Raw genomic sequence first — 21,894 nt, 5'->3', positions numbered from 1 at the left:
CGGCAGAATGCAAAATACTCGTAAACTTGCCCGATGCCATCACCTGATGGAGCTGCCTGCTGCTCGCTTCTGATTCCCTGGTGAGGCATTTTTTCTTTCCCAATTCTTTTCCAATTTTTATTTCTCTTTTTTCGAACAGTCTCCATTTTGGTAGGATGGCAGTTGGGGGGGAAGTCAACTTACTGAACTGCCCATACGGCAATCTGGACAGGCTCTCAGCAAAACTGCCGAAAATCAGAGGTTGCCACAGCTACTACTAGTGTACATGTGCTTGCATTGATGTCCCCACCGTGCCATCGTTCCGTACTGAAAATCTGAATACTCGCCGACCCCCAGAATGACAGACAGTTATCTCGAATGCAGCAGCCTCTGAAGTTTTGCTGAAATTGAAGTGCAGCCACTGCATCCGGGCGAGATTTCAGTCTGAAAATTTGAAATTCGACTTATAAAGTGCTTAAGTTATTACGCCGGCCAGCGGAGCAGAGCAGCCTGTTTAGCATTTCCGCTTCCGTTTGCACAGCCGTTTCCGACTGGACTCGGCTTGCATTTTTCATGAGTTTCGCAATTCAATTTAGATACAAGTCTCAGATTTAAAGTTCTGCTAAATGAGCAGCCGAAAACAAAACAAAAACTCTCGACTCGGCTCGGCTTTTCAATTTGAGCAGCGAGCGAAACCCCTTTTCTTTGGGGGTTCTAAAAGGATTTCTTCTAGATGGGAAGAGCTATTATTTTAGGATGCAGCAAACTGGATTTGATTGGAAAATTTTGTTGATTTTTAATCTGACCCGAAAGCGACCCATTGTTAATAAATTAGTAAAAGGGCCAGGCGATTCGACTCGCTTCGGTTCGATAAATGGCAGTTCCGGACGACGGCCCTCGAAAAGTCATTCCTTGCTATACGAAACACGAAAACCAAAAAACCCCTCGATCATTATGTAAAGTAAGCTCATTTAAAAGAGAAAAGCTTATGGCTCTGAAAATTACGCATACGCCGCATAAATCATTCGCCGTAAGCCGCCAGCGGAACGGAGACGGAGGGTGAAAATCCGGACGAGGACCCGAACCCGGACCCGGATCCGTCCATTCCCCGAAGTACAAATTGCGTGGCTGGCTGCATTAATTGCGGCCTATTTATACGGCCGTTTGCCGTGGCGTTCACGTGTTTAACTTGATTTAAGTACAATTAAAAACGTACCGGAGACATAATCCAGGTGAGTGGCCATTCGCACACTGCCATAGCTCCCCATTGAATTGAACGAGAGATGTGATCAGCTTGTACATAATTAGTTCTTATTATTAAAATATCTTTTGGTTTTTACACACGAATGTTAGCCACAAGCTATCCAGATTCATACTCTTATCGAAGCTTTAGTTGCGGAACTAAAGCGTTAAGCTATAGACTCCATTGATTTGGGATTGTTAGCAGATGGTTTCTTTGCATTACACTAAGGACAAAGTATCTTTCGTAGCGTAGGAAAAACTAAACAAAAAACTAATCGTAGCTAATCTTAGGTTACTTTACTCGCAGGCATATTCCCTATTTACATTTCCCACTCTAGCGGCTTAAACTACAAATGCATCTTTGGTCCAAACGGTACTCGATATCTTCTCTCATTTTTGGGGCTCATTGTACGGGTTGCACTCCCACTGACCAATTCGCTACAGGTAGACAAAGTGTCCCAGGCCCTTGGCCGGATTGTTGTTGACGGCCTCCGCCGTGAGCTTGGTGCTGGTGTTGCCGTTCATGTCCTGGGTCTCCGTCTCCGCCACGGGCATCAGTCTGCCGTAGACTCCTCCGGACGCAAAGCGGGCGTTCATGTGGATGTCCAGCAGCTTCTTGTCCTTTCCCAGCGACGAGAACGAGTGCGAGGCGGTGCGAATCTCCCGTATATTGTACACGGGACTGTAGACTCGAGCGGGTGACACGGCCACCGCCACCTGGGGCACAACTGGAGCTGGAGCTGCGGGCGTGGTGTGGAGGTAAAAGTCCCGGCGCAGAGCACACTCCGTCGAGTTGTCCGAGGAGCCGGAGCTGCTGGCGCACTCGTCCGCGTCCTCCGCATCCTCGCTGCTGCTGCAGCTTCGCAGATCCTCGGACAGCGAGATGTCCGACTCCAAGGACAGCTCCAGCAGACTGGTGGCATCATCTGCCGCCTCCGCCGCCTGGCCAATCGCCTCGTTCAGATTGGCCAGCAGCTGGCGCCGGCGGGCGTAGTTGGGCGTGCGGCGCACCAGGAAGTGGCAGCCCTCGCCGCGCTTCATGCGCTCCATCTGGGTGCGCAGTGGCAGGTCGTCCGGGTGCAGTTTTCGCTGGCACTCCTGGCCGGGACACACCTCGTACAGCGAGAAGTTCTCCACCGGCTCGGGCGAACTGTAGCAGCCGAGGAGCAGGTGCAGCAGCTCGTCGCAGGTGGTCTCCTCGCTGATGACCAGCGACTTGTACTGGGAGCTGGGCTGCAGCGCGGAGGTGTGGACGCGGATGAGGCCACCTGGCTTCAGCTGCAGGCAGAAGCGGGACTCGCCCTTCGGATGACAGGCCTGCATGATGGCCGGCCGGGTGTCGTCGTCCAGCACCAAGATGGTCTTCACTCCGGCCCGACGCACAGCTACCTCCATGGAGAGGTAGAACAGGCGTGGATCGCGATGCCGCATCTTGAGGCTGCAATCAAATTGAAAGTTAAATCGAATTAAATATGTATTCAGCAGCGGCGAACGAGAGCAATATGCTTACCGTCTTAGCAGCTGGCCAATCACCTCCTTGCTGGTGGTGTCCCACTGGATGCCCAGGGTCTTGTACTCGATGTCGATCTTTAGGCAGTTTGTGTACACCTTGATTGTCGTCTGTGGGCGGGAAAATGTCGCATGAGTGATGGGTTCGCCAAGAGCATTTTCTTGTAGGACTCACCTGTGGCAGCTGCTCGTTGAGGCTGGAGTAACTGGAGGCCCTCGAGGGCGTCCTCTGCAGCTCCGCCGGCGGCTCCGGACTGCCGCACATGGAGCTGGCGCACGAGGAGGCGTGGCTGGAGGAGCGAAGGGACACCGAATCGGATCGATTCCGCAGCGGCGAGATTTGCACGTGCTTTAGCATCTGCAAGTGGAGGATGGGCAAGGAGATGCGGGTTAGTCATATGGTCATATGGTTGCGGATACCCCGAACTTTTGTCTTATTCATAATGAGTGCTTCCTGGAAAACTCGGCGAGCACTTGCTACTCTAAATGAAGTTGCCGCATCCGGTTTGCTTTAAGCGGGGAGTACACATGGAAAAATGAAAGCAGACTGCATACAGCATAAGCATAAAAATACAATCTCTTTACACCTATATAATAATAAGATACAAATATTATATAGACGTAACAAAATACTTCCTTCTCAGGCAATCAAAAGCCCTGTTTATAGGGAATAATTAAATATACCCCCTATAAAACTGAGAGGGGCATCATGAATATGATTTACTCGCCGTGTAGGCAAATATGGGGGCTCTGTAGGGCAACTTTGTTCAATCCCCGATGAATGCAGCCACTTTCAGGCAGCCGCCAACGCTCATTGAGGCATGTAAATGAGGGGGAAGACATTGAGGAGAGTGTCCTCCTCAGCCGAAGCACCACTCGAAGGCAATGGATAGGGATGGGGAGTGCTGCAACTGGGGGATGATGAAGTGAAATTAATAAAGGGTTCCCAGACTCGCAGCCTCACATCGTGGCACCCTCCATGGCGGTGACAATGAGGCATGAATGGACTAAATGGGCCGTGCATCGGGGAAAATTGCCGCCTGACATTTGATTGAAAGCCCTGTAACCTAGAGCCCCGATCCGCGACCCAACTAAATACTGATGTTTTTCCCTCCCCAAACCAGCGAGGCATTGAGATTCATTCGAGGCGTGCCGCATTGTGAGGCGATTGCAAGCGGAAGTTGGTGGGATAGCCCTGGCTCAACATCCGGTTATGCAATCCCCATCGAGCTCTCTCCATTTCCCTATACTTTCCTATATACATATGCATATGCATATACATAACTATATATCGACTGTGTGTCGTCTGGTGTGGGCGAAGCATATTGGAACCGAGCCATATTTAATTGAAATGTGGAAAGTTTGGGGGGCAGCAGTGCAGCAATGATTGCTGGTCTCCCATCCCATCTCATCCACCATTAATTAGAACCGGACCCGCCAGTCGCAGTCGCAGTCGCTGGAGCAAGTGAACCGCAGCGGACCGCTGGAGCAGTGCAAACTGTGAATTTGTGGCTGGCGGGGATTGGGAACGAGGAGCAGTTAGAACGCTCAAGTGCCGGCGTCTGCCGTTCCCGCAATTAGCGGCTAATGTTGCAGAATTTCACGCCAAGTTGCTGTTTGGGTCACGGCAAAATTGAACTCTCCAGCCCGCCTACTTCATCTTAGTCGCGAGTGCGAGTGCGAGTGCTGGGAAAATCTCATAAAAACTACATAAAGTTGAAAGTCGCATCTAAAAGTCTCAGACGACAATAGAAGTGCATATCAAATGTAAAAAGCTCGATTGTTGTTAAAAACTAATTTTCCCTATCATTCAACGCAGACAACTGTCTTAACGACAGAGATCCAAATGTTATCCAAGACCCATGGGATTATAAGGTTGAACAAAAAATCCTGGCATTCAGAACGATGAGCGAATTGAGGGTCAGTGAAAAGCACTTTGCTGCCTCCAATTGCAAATCAACCAATTTCCCCCACCAAAAAAAAAAAATTGCCAGAAAATAATAAAAACAAATCCAATAAAGTTGCAAAGTTGAAGATGAGTAAAAGTGACAGAAGGAAATCAAGAATATTATTTTATGGGAAATTGAATTAGAAATTCGCATAACAATTTCAGGACCCTCTGGACACGGCAAATAAGTTGAAAGCAAAGGAACAAGGATCAAGGTGGAGGAAAATGGGGAATCCTGGCAGAAAGATTCTGGTTTGAGGTGGCAAGAGCCAAGAATGACGCCAGTTAAGTGGATATTAGTTAAAGATTTATAGCCATCACTGCGGAACAACTAGCAGTGAGTGACCTCTCATTGGGTTTTAACTGAGACACTGTGTTCCCGAACTTTTCCAATTATGCCATCGATAGGAGCGGCTGAAGGTGCCACGCCCACTTGAGTCGGTCCTTAAAGTGCTGGAGAAGTCGCATAAATTCCACAAGGAACGCTGTATCGCAGGAGACACAGTGCGAGACGGAGCAGTCAGTAAGTAACTGGCAGACAGACATTACATTACAGAACTTACAACTGCTGGCAAGAAACAAAAGAGGCAATAAAAAGCAGCTGGCGACGTGAAGGAGTCGGATGCTGAAAGATGCTCCAACTTGCGAGGAATGTTTTAATTTCAACTTCTTGGCGAGGAAATCGTAAACGTTTCCACCCAAGGAGATGACAGCATCGCTCACGGCTGAGAGGTTCCTGCTACTTTTGGCACAGACAAATATTTTCACATTCATACAGATTGATATTAAAGGCAAGTAAAACTCGACCAGTCTTAAATGATATTGCACATCATCATATCATATGGATCGTGATGTTGGGTTTAAAGCAGAAATTGTGGCGACTCACGTATCCATATCTAACTGGAAAAAGGCAAGGCTTTTCCGCGTCAAGAGTCATAAAGCCTGCTTCCCTGACATTCAACATGGAATCAATGTCCTTGAACTTGTTGCTGAGCAGCACAAAGTTTGCAGTTATATATTTGAAAGTTTATCGGAGCTGGGGCCGTGTCCTTTATCATTTTCACACATTCGAGAGGCAAACGACCAAAAGGATTATTGATTGAATTACAACAGCAGCGCAGGGAACAAGCAAATACTTTCATGGCCAGCAGACTAGAAAAAGGGACTAAAAATAAGTCAGCAAGGGTCTGAAGGAATGGCTGTGAGACTAAGGACATTTTTCGCTGCTGAAGAACAAGGAAAGATACTTTAAGTGCGAAAAAGGCACGGGAATTCTCCGAATAACTCGGCTGACGTGTCTGCTAAGATTTGACTGCCATGTTGCGTTTTCTTTATTAATCAAAGACAGGATCCGAGAGGTCGGAACGGATGAATAGATGAATGAATGGATGGATGCGAGACAAACGACGACAGACTCGGCGTATTCGCCAAATGTGGCCATTGCCTGCATTGTCGGGCTGGCAAGGACCAAGGATTGCCAGGATAGTGAAAAATGGCACTCTTTAAAGGGGCAAAGTAAACAAGATAGATCATTTGTATGTAGCACTGGCAAAAAGGTTACTGAAAGTCAACAAACGCACCACGCATATGCTATCAAAACATTTTCATAGAGATGTCAGCTGTTAATTGTGTGCCGTCGTATTAACTCAATGGTTGGCAATTTAATGGAGATTTATAAAGTGCATCGCTTGCAGATTGTATGCAAATAGTGCCGATGAAAATGAAATCAAACCGGCAAATAAATGTAAATGCGAAAGTGTACCTGGCCACTGGTTTGACTGCGAAACTGACTGAAAAATGACAGAAGTAAATATTTTAACAACCTGATTTTACACATATGTGCGCCTACTTGCATATTTGATGCATCTGCCATATGGCAGGAAATTCGCTTGCAATGGGCCGATGCTTTTGATAATAAATCGCGTTTGATTTCTTTTTTGCCAAATGTAATTAATGAAATTGACTTGCAAAAGTCAATTAAGTCAACCGTTTTAATGGCAAATTGTTTATTGCCTGGCAGAGGCCCTTTTCGATGTACCCACTTTGGGGCCACCATGTTCTAGCTCACTTTGCCTCGATGGCCAGCGAAGCATTGCCACAGATTTTCTTTTTTCATTTTCTTTGCGGATTCTTAGTTGAGTGATTTTCGGTGTTTCGCTTTACGGTTAATTTATGCGCAGCCAGCTTGGATTTTTCATTACAAACTTCGGTTCTATTTTTGGGATAATAGCTTTATGGGAAACCGCTAAGCAGCTAAATAAACGGGCAAATTGAAAGTTCTGATTCAGTTGATGTACTTTTTGCAGACGCCTTCAATTCAAATAGTGAACGGAGGAAAAAAACATGAAATATGTTTCGTACTCGACCACGCTGACCAATTAACACAAACAGTGGGGATAAAAAAATGGCACAAACTATTTTCACAGTGCTAACATAAAATAAAAGCCACAAAAAGTGGCAGAACAAATTAGTTTGAAAACTCTCGCTGTCTCACTAACATTTATAATGCAATGCTTAAGCGGGGTATTTATTTATCTTCGGTGGCATAAAGCCGCTCCTTAACCATTTTTTATTGCCTTCCGCTCGGCTTTGTAAGCCGCTTAGCCGGCCATTTTTTTATGGCATTAAAAATGCAAAAAACAAAATGTACAGAATGTAAAAAAGTGTTGCATAGTATAAGGCGCCGTGCCGGGGCACTCGCTCAGCAGAGCAAAAAGTTAAACAACAATATCAAAATGAAATTTTACTTTTAATCAACTTTTCCCCGCCTCGACCGCATTTGAGGGCAGAAGGGTTAATTTCCGGGCCGATTCCTTTAAGCCGTTAATTGGCGAACGGGCAGATTTGGCTTTGTTTAACTCATGCTGTAGCGCCTTTTGTTTTACTTTTCAGCACAAAAGCGTTAAAAACGCATTACACCAAACGGGGCGTTCCTCATTAAAATGTTAGCTGGGTAACCAAGAACGAGCTCGGACTTCAAGAGAAGCTAAATGGGAAATGCTCGCTGCTCGCTGCTGGATGTAGGATGCAGGATGTGGAATGTGGGATGCAGGTGCTGCACCAAGGATGCCGCTCAAAATAGAGTCAAAAGGGCAGAAAGGGCGCCAGTCGAGTATGAAGCGAAATTAAGAGTAGCTCTAACAATAAAGACCAGTTGTGGCTGCAAGTTATCACGACGCAGCGAATTAAACATCTTTCATATTTCATAGAGGACCACACTAGCCAAAATATTTGCATCCTGAAATGACTTATTTTAAAAAAGTATATTTTTTGTTTTTTGATTGAATCATTTGAGAGTTCATTGTGCATATCGAATAGGATTTTTCTAGTGTTTGATTCTAGCTTATAACAAATGCACTTGGGCTTCCTGTGTTTTTACTCACTGGCTCAGACCAATTTATTTCATAGCTTCGCGTCGTTCCCAGCATCAACATTCCCGGCCTGGGGCGCAATTTCAGCATATTTAAGCGACGCCCTTTGGAGAACAGAGAAGCCCAACTACCCGCCCAGTTATTATGCAAAACAAGAGCTGGTAGATTAACATGCCAGCAGGCCCCTCCATGAGCGTACGGGGAAATTATGTTTTGGAAATTATGTAAGCATAAAGTGAGAGGTAAGCTGCAGTGCCCGGCGGGGAGAGCATTTGTTCAAGGACCCAGGGATGCGTAGATGATGTCCCCATGTCAAAGCTCACACAGACACAGACACACACACACACTCACAGACTGACGAGGACAGGAAGCGGAAACGGCGACATCACAGTGACAGCAGAAATAATTCCCAATTATTTGGAGCATACTTTTGGGCATCCCATTTTCCATTAGACCTTCTGCATGTTGCATCCGGCGAAAGTGTTAAAAGTTTGTGGTCAACTAACAGCAGTGACAGCAGTAGATACTGCATTTGCCGCGTTTTTGTCACCTCATCATTTGCATACATTGCGGCATTTCGTTTGCAATTCGCACTCCAATCGATAATTATATGGGTCATTTCCTTTGCCAGATGTGCAACTGCATCTTTCATCAAGCCAGATTTCCGACTCGGTTCATTTCATATCAGAGCCAGGAATATTGTCCGTTTTTCAGTTCGGATAATACTTGACCAAACCCAAAAAACGGTTAGATTAAAAGCCTTACTCCAGATCGTGCAACTCCTTTTAAGCCCCAGAATTACAAAATTGTTCGCCGTTCTTCGCATGCAGCATTGTTTGCTGAGCAAACTTCGTTAGTCATGCTTTTGTAAATCATTTTCAAGTGAAACCGAAAAGGCAACTTATACAATGCCCGAATTACAATTTTAGCACAGCAGTTTTGCCCTATTTTTAAGGCAAGGATGCGAGAAGCCAGGACTCACACATGAGAAGGCCTGGATCCTTCCTTCCTTCCTTCCATCCGTTCATAAATTGCACATTTTAAAAGTGTCGTAAATTTTGCGTAGGTGAGAGAATCAACTATGAAATTGAATCGAATGCAGTGGAGCATTGGCACACACCTCCAGAAGCACGTGGAGTTGCCCCCACACTCATACACATGAACATAGCACACATATGTGGAGGCACATACACAAACACACACACACACACACCCACATGGCGCCCAATTCGCCATTGCATACTTTAGAGCGAAAAGTTTTGGAGCGCTCATAAATTCAGCTCGCAGCATATGGGATGTATTTATGGAGGTGGGCGTAGAAGAGATGATTTAGGACCAGGCTGATAATTGCATATGATTTTCTCTAGAATAAGTTATGCCGCGTATAAATTTGAGTGCAATTAATAGCATTGCAAGCACATACTTAAACTATTTGCGCCAGAAATAACTTTAAAATCATTAATAAGGCTGTTTGTTTTTCGCAACAAATGCAGATGACTTCAGGCAAGCTCTTAAGCATCTCTTTAGGGGATTTTAAAATCCGGATGATTTGATTAATTTAATAAATCCATATAAGTGTATCCTCTAATGTACTTAGATAGTGTTAACTCTAGCAACCAATTACTTAAACACAGCCAGTGGTTCGAGACGGAGTGCATCCTAGACACAGCAAACAGGAAGTGCATGTGGAATTTGAATTGAAAGACCACTTCCCAATCATTAAGAGACGGGAAGACAGGGGGCAGGGAACAGAACAGGAGCGGAGCGGATAGAAGGCGCGACTTGAAGCGTTTTCCAGCCACTTCCGCTGGATCGAGCATGCAACCTGTTGAGTGGAAACGTGTTGCAAGCGGTGGAATTTGCCTGCTGCATAAATTCTTTTAGATATGATTTATAGCTGCTGCGATGCCGATGGTTTTTGCATCGCCCATCGCTGGAAACTGGTTCGAAATGCATTTGACATCCGGTAGCCGGTTGCTTGGAAAAACAGCAAATTCCATCGTTATGCTAAATAATGCTGGATATATATAAATTGTGCTCTTGTGGTCCATATTTACTCGTGTGTGGACCGTACTGGGAAAAGGAAATGCTGATTTGATTGTACATTTGGCATAGCAATCAGAGGCGGGATAATTGGACTCCTCGGAGTCGACACTTCTGCTGGAGACATTCCATATAGTGGTGGTTCGTCCTTTGCCTTTCTGCTGAATACGAAAATTCCTCAAATTGACGTATCCTTCTGCACGTACCAACAATTGTCACTGGTGTGGATGTGGGTGAGGATGTGGCTGCATCATTCCAGCCACAACGCCTTACATTTCTTCCGCCACTTTTTCGCCAGTAAGCGAAAAGTTTAGGCAAAGTGATACATATTACTTTTGGGTGAATTGTATATTAGATGAGGTCGAAGATGGATCCTTCAACCACATGCGATATTGCCTAGAGCTTCTGCATTTCTCAACATTAAACGTGTGCCCAGAGGGACAAGAATTAATTTGATATGTTTCCTCCGCTGATTGAGTTCCATGTGCGCACAGCCAAGTAAGTTAAGTTTTTTAGCCAAACATCGACACACGCTGCCGTGAAAACAAACTATGGTTCTGGTTGCACTGGGGGAAATGGAGGCCGACACTCATTTCCTTTCCGTCCTACTCAATGTTTTTGGTAGGTTCGGTGCGTGTGGAAAACAGGAAGTGTAAACATTAATTGTGCCACGTGAAGTACGGAAATTCAATTAGACGCCAATGAGAATTTACACATTTAACTGTTAGTTTTCCCATTCCTATTCCCATTAGGGAATGCGGAACTACCTGCATTTGAGGCTATTAGAAAAGTGAATTAGAATTAGAGAAATGGTTTCCCAACCTCAAGTCCCAATTGCGTTCATGCCGAATGTCTCGTTGGCTGCTACTCAGCCGCATTTGTCGAATTATCTAATTAAAGTTAAAGGCTTTCGGTTTTACTAAACGCCCGAAGGATATCTTTAATAGATAAATACCTTAAATTCTCTTGTCCTTCCTCATCTCACTGTCACTTTAGGCCGGCTCCCTTTTCGGGTTTTTTGTCTCTGGCCATTGGCATGGGGCACTATTTGCCGTCAAATTATTTGCTCAGGAATTCAAGACTATTAAAAGGAGGACAGCGCTTTCAACCGCTGTCGCATTACGCAAAACGTGTATACATAGCTGTGTTTTGAAAATACATTCGGATGGGGCAGAGGTTTGCATATAATTTTTGGCCTGACCCGCGAACAAAACCAACAAAGAACCCGGCACACAAGGGAAAAAGCCTCGACTGAAAGGCAAACAAGCCGCCAAAGGAGCAGGGCAAAACCCAAGTTAGGGCGAAATCTGGGGCAAAAAAAATAAAAAAGAATGAGGAAAGGGGACTGGGGACTGGGGAAGAGGGAAGATGGAATCGGACTCGTCTCCGCCATCTCAGCTATTAATTTTTATTTGTCTTGTCATTTCAGGCATTCCGCAAGTGGCCTGTTGCTAAGCCAGCGAAGCACTGCTCAAGTTACCTTATAAATAGTTTTCCCGCCTTATAGAAGAGCTGCCAGCTGTGCTTACCTGCAACGAAAAGGAAATTGTGGAAATACAATCGATTAGTGAAACCCTGTATAAGTTTGAAAAGTTTGTCCAATAATTATAGGTCAGTGCAAAAACAAATATGAAAGAAACTTTCACAAACTTACAGTACAAGTATTTGCAAAAAAATATCAAATTACTAACTGGACGTGTTATAAAATATTATTTTTATTTTTCAATTGGGCAATGTTTAAAATAGAATTCGGCTTAAGGTAACAGGAAACGTTTTCGGTTTCGAATTCCTCTTGATTGTTGAATTCCTCAGAGCGCCGTTGAAGGCCGTGGGGTGGCAAGTAAGTGAGCTTAGGCTCTTCTTAAAGCTTAAGAAATTTGCTTTAATTTTACCAGCGCAATAAAATGTCTAGCGCACTGAACCTTTAAGGCACGAAGGCAGCTTTTAATAGACTTGCTCGAGCATTTAGTTCCCACACCATTAATCAATCGGACGGCTGTCCGCCATGCAAAGTGCAACCTGCAACTGTTTCCCTGGCCAGTTTCCCATGGCCACGCGACAGCTGCCACTGGGTTTGCATTATGAAAAACCATATGGGAAAATCAGCAACAACAAAAAGAAAACAGCATGTAGCATAGGGAACGCCGCGGCGTTCTGAGCCACATCGGCAAAACAATCTCGCCACGCACATATGCTTTGGCCACGCCAACTCGCATCCATGAGATTCACTTGATACGGCGAATGGAAGCTGAGCCGGCAGCTGACTTGCAGTCCTTCGCTGCATCCAAATGCACATTCATATCCATAGATAGCGGCGTTGAGACTGCAACTGCGACGGCGCAGTGTGGGAATTTCGCTATGAGAAAATCAGACAGGTCCCAGCTGCCTTTGTTGAGCTGAGTTCTCCAGAGGTAGCCGGAATAGCAGGTAGCTGCTAGCTGTGTTCTGTGTGCATATCCATCCGCATGTGCATGTGCACAACATGTGGAAAATGCGGCAGGGAAATGTGAAAATGTGGAAGTCTCGACGATGACGTTTTCCCCGCCACTCAAAAATCCGGTTCGTCGGCCACTTTGATTGTGGAGCCATTTGAATGAGTGCCACAGGCAAATGCGTTCTTTATCGGTCCAGATTTCGGTTTTGTTTGGATCCGTATGCCGTTTCCGGTTCGGATGTGGCTCAGCTCCCATGCCGTGGAGCGTCCATTTCTTGGGATCCTTGGCATGGCACAGTTCGGAGGTCAGATGCTGCTAACGAGATTCGTTTAGCCCGCATTGTGCGACCTTTGTCTCAGGCCAACGCCCACAATTGGAAAACAAACGGAGCCGAGCCGAACCGAGTCGATCCAGAGGTGTGAAAAGAGGTGTGCTTATCTTTCTAGGTAAAGGGTCTTAGTTGTCAGAGCCGCAGGTTGATGCATCGCCCACGATAAGAGTGTGGGTCGATCGCTCTCCCTTACTTGCCGACTTCTTAAGCTGGCATAATTATGTAAGGTTTCACGTTCTTATGTGGCAAAAGGTGCTCGTCTAGCCCACGTCTGCTCTTTAAATTCATGTATCTCTTAAATACTTCTCTATAGCTGTCTGTTCTGTTCATTATACTAGTAAGAACTATAAGTTCTTTATCATCATGAGCACAGTGCACACAATCGTCATGTTTAGCAAGGTTCCCATCAGAATTTGTCCGTCATTAGTCAAGATTCACAATAGCTGCTTTGAAAAGAATGTTTGTTTGCACGGCATGATTTCAAGGGATTGTGACCAATCAGTTTCCCATTTTCCCTTTCAATTCTTCCTTTCTTAGTTATCAATTAGTCGCTCTTACACTTGATTCACTGGGGGGCACTTCCTGTCGTGGCCACAAAAAGTAGTCCACCAATAGTTTTTATTCCTTTTTTTCACTGGCAGCGAATCGGGAGAAATTTACGATCCGTTCACAAACTGTTTGGTAAGCGATATATTGTCAACTGGACAATTTGTCGGCATGAGTGGACGGATTCCTTTGTATATGAGTCTGTAGAGCAGACATTCCATTTATTGTGGGCCACGCCAAACAGGAAGCTGATTGTGTCTGGTGCCCAGAAAATGTGTTTTGTGTAACTATTCTATTCATGGGGCCATAAATTACCAAAAGTTGGGCATTGCTCGTGGGCAAAACTAACGAAATAGTAAGTTTTCCAGTATTTTAATGAGCTCCAGTCATAAGCTGCGTTAGTAGACGTTTTTGCCAGCTTTTCTGAGGAACTGCGAGGCAAAACTAAACTGGTTTTCTGTTTCCCGAATTCCCAAAGGGAAGGAGCAACATTTTTGCCAGCCAAGTACTAATGAAATTACCCATGAAATGTGTTTGGCCCAGGTCTTCTGCTGGTGCTGAACAGAATCCGAGATTGGGCCAAATTAGGTTCAGCTCGGCCAGTTAATGGATTCTGTACGAAACTATATAAACATTTTTCCCATTTGCCATGTTTGTGGTATCTTAGTTGCCGATTATCAGTGGCTTTTGTTCCCAGCTAAATGCCGATTTAATGCTGCCCCAGCAACAAGTTTGAATTTCCTTCCTCGACATTGAAACCATAACAAGCTAAACATAACATCATTAAATTAATCCTATAATTCATGTTTATTTAAACACCAGTCTGGGGTAATGTATGAAACGTGCACTGCAGTTGGGTTCAAAAATAAAGGGAATGGATGTTAAAAATTTAAAACTGATATGCTGATATGGTATATCAAAAGCTGATAGTAGCAAAATGATCATAGAGATCATCTTGAACGATAGGGCACGCTACCAGCTCTGGAGTCTAGACCTATGACTAAGTAAGCCTCTGACTAAGTTCGGAAGTAAGTGGGAAAAGAGGGGAGGGCATAAGTAAACATCTCCATTCAGCGGCTATTTGTCACGCTTTGACGTAGCCGCTGCAGCACGAGCCGCGTGATCGACGACAGATCTTAGCCACATGGCCATGTTGGAGTAGAGCTTTTACTGGCGGTCTTTGACTTGGCTCTTCGCTGCTGCCAAGTTAGTAGCCAAGTTAGTAGCAAAGGTGGAAGTGGCAGTTGCAGCTGCTGGGACAAGTGGCTGAAGGTGATTGGCCTCGGCAATTTTGTCGCTATTACGCCTGGAAAATGACTTGGCAGCATCTGAGCAAGGCAAAAAGTTGCCACTCCGGTATTTAGTGCAAGTATGCTATGCTGGCTTTCAGTCGGAGATGATGTATTAACCGTTAATGCGGCATGCCCCTGACATCTTCCTGGCCATGTCGGAAGCTATAGCCAACTTTATGTAGTGGCACTTATGGTATAAAGACCACAGCAATTGCGTGGCGGGGAAATCTCGATTTGACATTCAATTAAACTCAATTGTTGTTCAATTAATTAATCAATTATGCATTTTTCATAACGCGCATTAATGTGATTTATTTTCGCCGTAGAACAGAATTATTCGGCACTTGAATGTATATTGCAAGGCAATAAAAACGGAAATAAATGGTTTTCACTTCGCAATGAGCAATAATTCGCGGACTCTTCGCTGCAGATGCTCAATGAGTATTCATAAATGGATCGATTATTTAAGACTCTCCATTTCGCCTAGTTGAATTTACCATTAATAGCGTGAAAAGAGCATCCCAGAGTCGGTGGCTGCCGGTTGGGCATATTGTTCAATTTAATTAAAATGTTCGAAATTATGCATGCTCCCACTGATCAACTGCATTAACCCCATATGCTGTTTTAAATAATTCACTGCATTTTTCGCTGCTCTTTGAAAAGAAATAGCGATTCATAAATCTGTAAAAATCCTGTCATATTTTATGGACTTTCTCGCCGCCTCATAAATTTAAAATATATACCAAAACGAAACCCCAAAAAAAACGAGTGGGTAAACTCTAAAAAATATCATAAAGCTTTCAGCTCTCGACGGAAATTATAAATTCAGAGCAAAAGCGCGTGGTTTTTTTTTTTTTAATTTTTATTCCGCTTGTGCTGAGTTACACAATTACAAAAAGCCAGCGGTATTTTGTTTGAATTTTCCCTGGAAGCCTGCCAGGTATTGTACTCCAGTTTTTCGCGGTTGTCAATAAATAATTTCAACATGGATTTACCGACAAAATGTTTTCGTGCCGCTTATTTAGATAAAGAGCGCGCTTTTCCAAATTGCATTTCAATTTCCATTCTAGACAAAGGCGCTTTTCGCTTTTCGCCATGGAAATCGTTGTTTGTGATCCAACGCAAGGTCGCTGTATTGTCTTCTGTGGGATTCCAAAACAAAACTGAGTTTTTCCCCCACACAAATTGCACATTTGTTTCGGATAAATCAGCTAAAAATAATACACAAATTACTGTCCCACACTTGAAGCGTTTCCCCGCTAATGCCTGCCTCGTTCCCCGTTCCCCGTCACAACAGGCCCAAAACTAATCATTAAATAAATGCGCCCGGCCTTAAAAAACCACCACACTCTTTTGTTGCCCCCAGATGCATCTGCATCTGCAGCTCGCCCACTTTAGAAGATACAAAAGAAACCGAAATGCCGTGAAGAGCCATGCCTCGCCCTAATGAAGTTATGAACTGAAAGAACAGAATATCGCTCAACCGGGGGCTGAAATACTTATTTTTGATGCCACTCTTTCTTGCATATTCCATAAATATGATGAAAGCTGGAGGAGGAGGAGGAGGCTTCCACTTAAGCGCAGACAATTAATATTTTCCATATTTCTTCGCTGCTCCCCTCGTTTTGTTTATTGGAGTGTCGATTAAGTTGCTTTCATATTAAGCAGCGCTCTATATTAAGAGCCCTCTGTGATGAATGGTTTATCTTACGGGTTACGGGGAAAGCGACTGCCAGATGAATCTGCAGCAGGCCTTGTTCCTATTTCAGACTACAGCCGAAGCAAGATAAGTGCACATATTATTCACTTATATGTATATATATTTGTGGAGCAGTAGCTGAGGTTCAAGGCACCGAACGGTCTCGTTTTTATCTGCAAGTTGATATCTCGAAAGTGCCAGTGCTCGCAAAGTTCGCCCATGGAGCTCACAAATCAAAACGGAGCTGCTTCCAATCAATGCAAACTGTAAGCTGCCAAAAAGTCGGCCCAAAAAGAAAAGGAAGCGGGCAAAGACAAAGGACCAGTGGTGTTATCCAATCCGATTCTCACACAAATTTGCAAACGCACAATTAACTCGCCTGGGAGGGACTGGAACTCCAGTGGAGCTTCCTGCATGAAGCCTCCCTTTTGGAGCGCACGATGTGCCAACAAAGACGTCAACTTGTCACCCGTCCAGTGGCCAAGTGGCCCAGTGTCCAAGTGTCCAAGTGTCCAGCTGGAGCGGCACAACGGCCTTTAGCTTGGTTCATTTATCATGGCCATGGCGGAAGGCAGTGGAAGGAGATGTGCAAAGAGTGCAATTGTGTGGAGAATCTACTTGTTTTTTTGTATTCTTATTCGAGCTCTGGTTTTTGGGCCCTGGATTTCTGGGCCAAGTGTTTGTATTTAGCCGCTGTGCCAGTGACTGATGTGCGGATATTAATAACGCTCAAATAGAGCTCCAAAGTGGGAAAGCTTTTCAGTTTTTTTTCGGTTCTTTTTTTTTCATTGGCTCAGCACAGAGTTTTTTATAATCGTCACTGGCTTTAATCCAGCGAGTTTCCGGCCTTTAGCACTTTTTGCCCCCTGTCGAATGGGTGCTACACGCATATTGATTACCAGGTAGTGGAAACCAGCTGGGAATCGAGGGGTTGCGAGCGATTTAAAGGCGAGTAAAAGCTGCATTTGCAGGGGCAGTTAATGAATCCCCACAGCAGTGGCGAGTCAATCAACTTTTGGTCCCCACATTCCGCATTCCCACAGTGCATTAAGCCAGAGTCCGAGGCAGCAAATTCCTGTCCCAGGATAGCTGCTGGGAATCGGGAAGCTCAGAACCAACCAGCCACACCAACAAAGTCAACAGCAACAAAATCACTTGCGGTTGCATTTTGCGGTTTCGTCCAACTTGCACAGCCACAAATGCGAGCTGCCAAGTTTGCTTTTCTTTTTAGGCGTGAGAATCTGTCGCCCCCTCAGGTGGGCGGATTGCGGAGTCACGTGTGCCCATCCGGCGGTGGAAAGTCAGTGTCGAGAACGATTTTCCCAGCCGATAAGATGGCCACTGTGAGATACATTTCGCAGTTGGATTTACGGCCGAATGAAAGTTTAACGAGGCCTCAGTTCAAAGCGAAAGGTTAGCAGCTTGACCCTAATGGATCATCTGATCTGCTGGAAAAAGTGATAAAAGCGAGGCGAAGAAACTCACTTGGACAGAAGAAAGTTCCAGATGAACTTGTCTGGTCGTAAAACACTGTATTACCTAATCTAACAAAGGGAAACTAAGATGGCAATCTAGGAAAATGAGGAAGGTATATTCCAAGTCAAGATGTTCCTATCACAAGAAGACTGTCTGATCATTCGTACAACTAAATCTGAAAGCTCTTTTTTCGCAGTAACCCATCTACAATGCAAATGTGCTTCTAATGACTAATGCTAGTTTCACTGAAAGCCCAATCAATACGGAATCACTTAACACAAATTCCTCAACCTCTAATCGCTTCGAATTATACACGGTAGTGCTAGAAAACCCAGATGCCATAAGGCGTTATAATTGTTTTACGGCACCGCATTTCACAGGTTGCCGTGCGCAAACAAACAGTTAACAGGCTTTGTGTACCTTGGTTTTTTGTTAATTAATTGTTAACAAAACAAAGTGTCAACAAAAAATATCAACTGAGAGCGGCAGATAGAAAAACCACGAGTAAAAGCGCCAACTTCCAGTTTTTTGCTGACTTTGTGCCATCATTTATATTAAAGAAGTCGTATATTATTTTTTTCATTTCGCTGCTGAACTTGTTTATTGAATTTACCATTTTGAAGCCGCTGACTCCGTGCGATTTTCGCTGTAATTTAGCCGAGTTAGCGAGAAACGTTAAACGAGGCTGCAGTGCATAATATACATAAGAGAAAAAACCCCGATTCGGGCCAGCATTCAATTCAATTGAATTTTGAATATTTCGGAATCAAATTGTGTTGCCAACGAGACTGAATAAATTGCAAATCAATTTAAGACGACGTTTAAATACTTTCCGCAAGAAAATTTATGACTTTGGGTGTGAAATAAAATAAAATAGTTTAGGAAAATTCGAGTAGAATAAATGGCTTTATTTAATAGCCAGAATACTTTAGAATACTACTCGCGTATGTACATATGTGTAAACAAAAATCCGGGTAGCGAACATTTACATACATATGTCGATTTCTGTACAGTTCTTTTTCGTTTGACAAATGCTTTTGTCTTTTTATTGCCAGTGCGGGTGTGCCTTTGGTTCGATGGAGAAACAATAGACTTAAATGTGCATAACTGTATATGGAAGTCAAGCAACTTCCTCAAGCTATAAAGCCACGCATAAATTACCGAAGGAATTATACAAATTGTTTGTGGAACCATTCACTCGAATGGAGCTCTAAAACGAAAATATGATAGAAGCTACGCATGGTTTTGAAATCCAACTGCAAACACTATAAAAGTGAATTGAAATGTTAGTGCCAAGATCTCCGGTGAAAGATATGCGATCCCTTATGAAGACCACCCTCGACTTCCCTACATCCTTCACTCCATCGATTAATCAATAGAACTACTTCCTTTTAAAACGCCCCTCGCAAGTACGTGTGTGCAATATGAAGACTAAATGAGGCGAGTTTCCTTTTCATGCCTCACGTATCCAGCGCAATACAAGATACTTCGGGTAAGCACAGATTTGGTAGTATTACCTGTTCCGAAAATCCAGGGTAAAGGCGCTAAACTGAAGGAAACCGCACTTGACAGTAGCACACGATCACAGGTAGGCCCAAAAAGGTAATCCCTCTCTCACGTAGTCTTCTGAAATTCGGGATGGGATCTCAGCACGTTGAGCCCTCTGGGGCGCATTGTACTCGTGCATTTTTAATTAGCCAAATAGAACCTAACAAAGACAACAAGTTGGCCCAAACGCACAGAGGATACGTGCTTGGTATGTGAAATCTCCTGCCCCTCAGTGTGTCCACAAGAAAACAATGCTCCTGTGTCCGAGAGGACAGGAAATCAATTCGATATCAACACTTTTCTGCGGTTGCGTTGAAAATTGCGAGAAAGTGATGGTAACCACCGCCTCAGGCTAGCCAATTTATAATCAAAACCAACCGCTTTTGGACATTGGGATTTTCCCCATTCATAATCATGGTCGTTTCGGAGAGCTTTTCTGGTAAACATGGCTAACTTATTATTGCATCTCACCCCTCAATGATTTTATGTGGAATTGGCATTAATTAGCAACACTGCTTTTCAAGGAGTTTGACAGTAAACAGCATAAACAAATGAAATGATACACATGTGTATCCGATTGGGGCATTGTTAATCGAAAATTCCCAATGATATTTGCTACCGAACTGAGTGATATCATTCATCAGAGCTTGAAACAAAAGAGACGGATTTTCTCACCGAAATCTACGATATACGAGATATACATCAAATCAAATGTTTAGTCGAGACCCAAAGTTTGTGTCATTCATAATCGGCCAGCAAACCAAGTCGACTAATTAAGAGAGTCACTCGACCAAGAAATTTACATGAAATGTTTATGCATTTTCAAAATAGCTGGGAAGGTCTTTTGTCCGCCTGTGTGGCCCCCGATGGAAATTTGAAGTATTTGCATAAAAATGCTGAGCAAATTGTCGAGTTGCATATCCACGGATGTACACTTGTCGGAGGCCGAGAACCGGACAATGATGCTCAGGAATTCCGTATTTGCATTGTAATCCCCTAGATGAACTCAGGAATGGAGGAAGTGACTGGCCAACAACTTGGTTACCGTTGCGGGTTCAATCAACTCCGGCCAGCGAAACTGTCTGAATCTTATCGCAATTCGATAATTGAGTGCAGGAGAATGGGCTGTGAACATTCTGGACTTTCGCCAAGGCGAGAAGAAAACAAATCGACCGAACTAGATCTCGTCCACCAATCAAACTTTCTAGATGAAGAGCGAAAACTGGACCAGCGATCAACTGGGGCTTACCTTCTAGCGTATGAGCTGTATTATCCAAATGTGATTTGTGTGTAGTCCCAAGACCTTAGGGCCCGACTTTGATGGATGGCCCTATGGGTATAAGAAGTCCGGTGAAGACAAGACAAGGTCGCACTGTTTTTAGGGCCCTTTTGCTGCTCGACTGCTTGGCATTAAGTTATCAAGCACTGCACACCACAACAGCGTGTGTACTTCGCATTTCTTCGCGTATCCAAAGGTGCGTATGCGTACGTGCGCCCTGCTGGGGAAACAGGTGCACTCAGGAAGCAGCTGCACTGATTTTTTATTTAGCGCTGCACTTTGAATCTATCTCTCTATCTGAACTTGTTCACTTCGTATATTCTTGTATATTCGTTTGGCTTCCGTACCAATTTTATTTTAGATCTGGACGCACATTCACTTTCGTTCGGATGGGCTTGCTACCGTTAGCCAGTTCACCCAGAATTGGGAATCTTCGAGCGGAGCTAATGTCGCTTCAGTACCGCACTCGGCAGTGTTTACAGACGCACTGAAGCCGCACCGCTAGCGTCTGCGAGGTCTAACCCGCAGAGAGCCGCATTCAGATACTCTTTTTATGTGTGTATGTGTATGCGCTCGCTCTCGCCTCTCTGCACTGTGAGAAACTCTAGCTTGATCGGCGCAAAGCAGCGCTGATACTTCCAGTTTGGCATTGCCTGAACGTACTAATAACTAATATTTTCGGACTTTAGTTTAGTATTGGGTTTATAGCTTCCATGGGAGATTTAAATGAACTTGGCTTAGCTGATCTGATTCAAAGTTACCATGTGAATAGTATGAATGCTAGGTGAATGGATTTCGGGAAAATGGAGCCAGTGTGGGTGTGTGTTGGCGCTTCGTGGGCGAGTGAGCGTGTGAGCGGGCGAACTAGTTCTGTCTGCGGCTCGCTCACTTCGGAGAGAGGAAAACTGGTTTCCAATCAGACTTGGTCTTCGCCGGCATGTGGGTTTCCTCGTGGAAATCTGAGGATGGGGTTGGGGATGGGGATTCGCGGTCGAGCGACGCCGGATGGGCTTGGGCAGCGCTACATAAATGACCAAAGTTGAAGGGCGAGGCACGGCTAGAGTTTATGGACTTGTAATAAATCAGGGAGTTTTCCAAAGCACAACTCTTTAGCTGGTAATCATATGTACATATGTATTTAGCATATGTGCGGCATAAGCAGTATATTTAGTTACTAAAGTACTACAAAATTCAAG

The 21,894-nt window shown here is 44.5% G+C and overlaps 1 protein-coding gene across 1 annotated transcript; it reads right to left on the bottom strand.

The window, feature by feature from the left end:
- Nucleotides 1–1,268: 1,268 nt before the first annotated feature.
- Nucleotides 1,269–21,200, bottom strand: LOC120458521. The gene is made up of 4 exons (XM_039646193.2): nucleotides 20,669–21,200; nucleotides 2,906–3,088; nucleotides 2,732–2,841; nucleotides 1,269–2,659 (listed from the first exon to the last, which is right to left on the bottom strand). Exons 2-4 carry the CDS (start codon nucleotides 3,086–3,088, stop codon nucleotides 1,660–1,662), a joined length of 1,293 nt encoding a protein of 430 aa, XP_039502127.2. The 5' UTR covers nucleotides 20,669–21,200; the 3' UTR covers nucleotides 1,269–1,659.
- Between the last annotated feature and the right edge of the window lie 694 nt (nucleotides 21,201–21,894).

Source organism: Drosophila santomea, chromosome 2L, assembly GCF_016746245.2.
Source record: "Drosophila santomea strain STO CAGO 1482 chromosome 2L, Prin_Dsan_1.1, whole genome shotgun sequence".
In the NCBI taxonomy this organism is placed as follows: domain Eukaryota; kingdom Metazoa; phylum Arthropoda; class Insecta; order Diptera; family Drosophilidae; genus Drosophila; species Drosophila santomea.
This window is presented reverse-complemented; position numbering and strand designations above follow the sequence as displayed.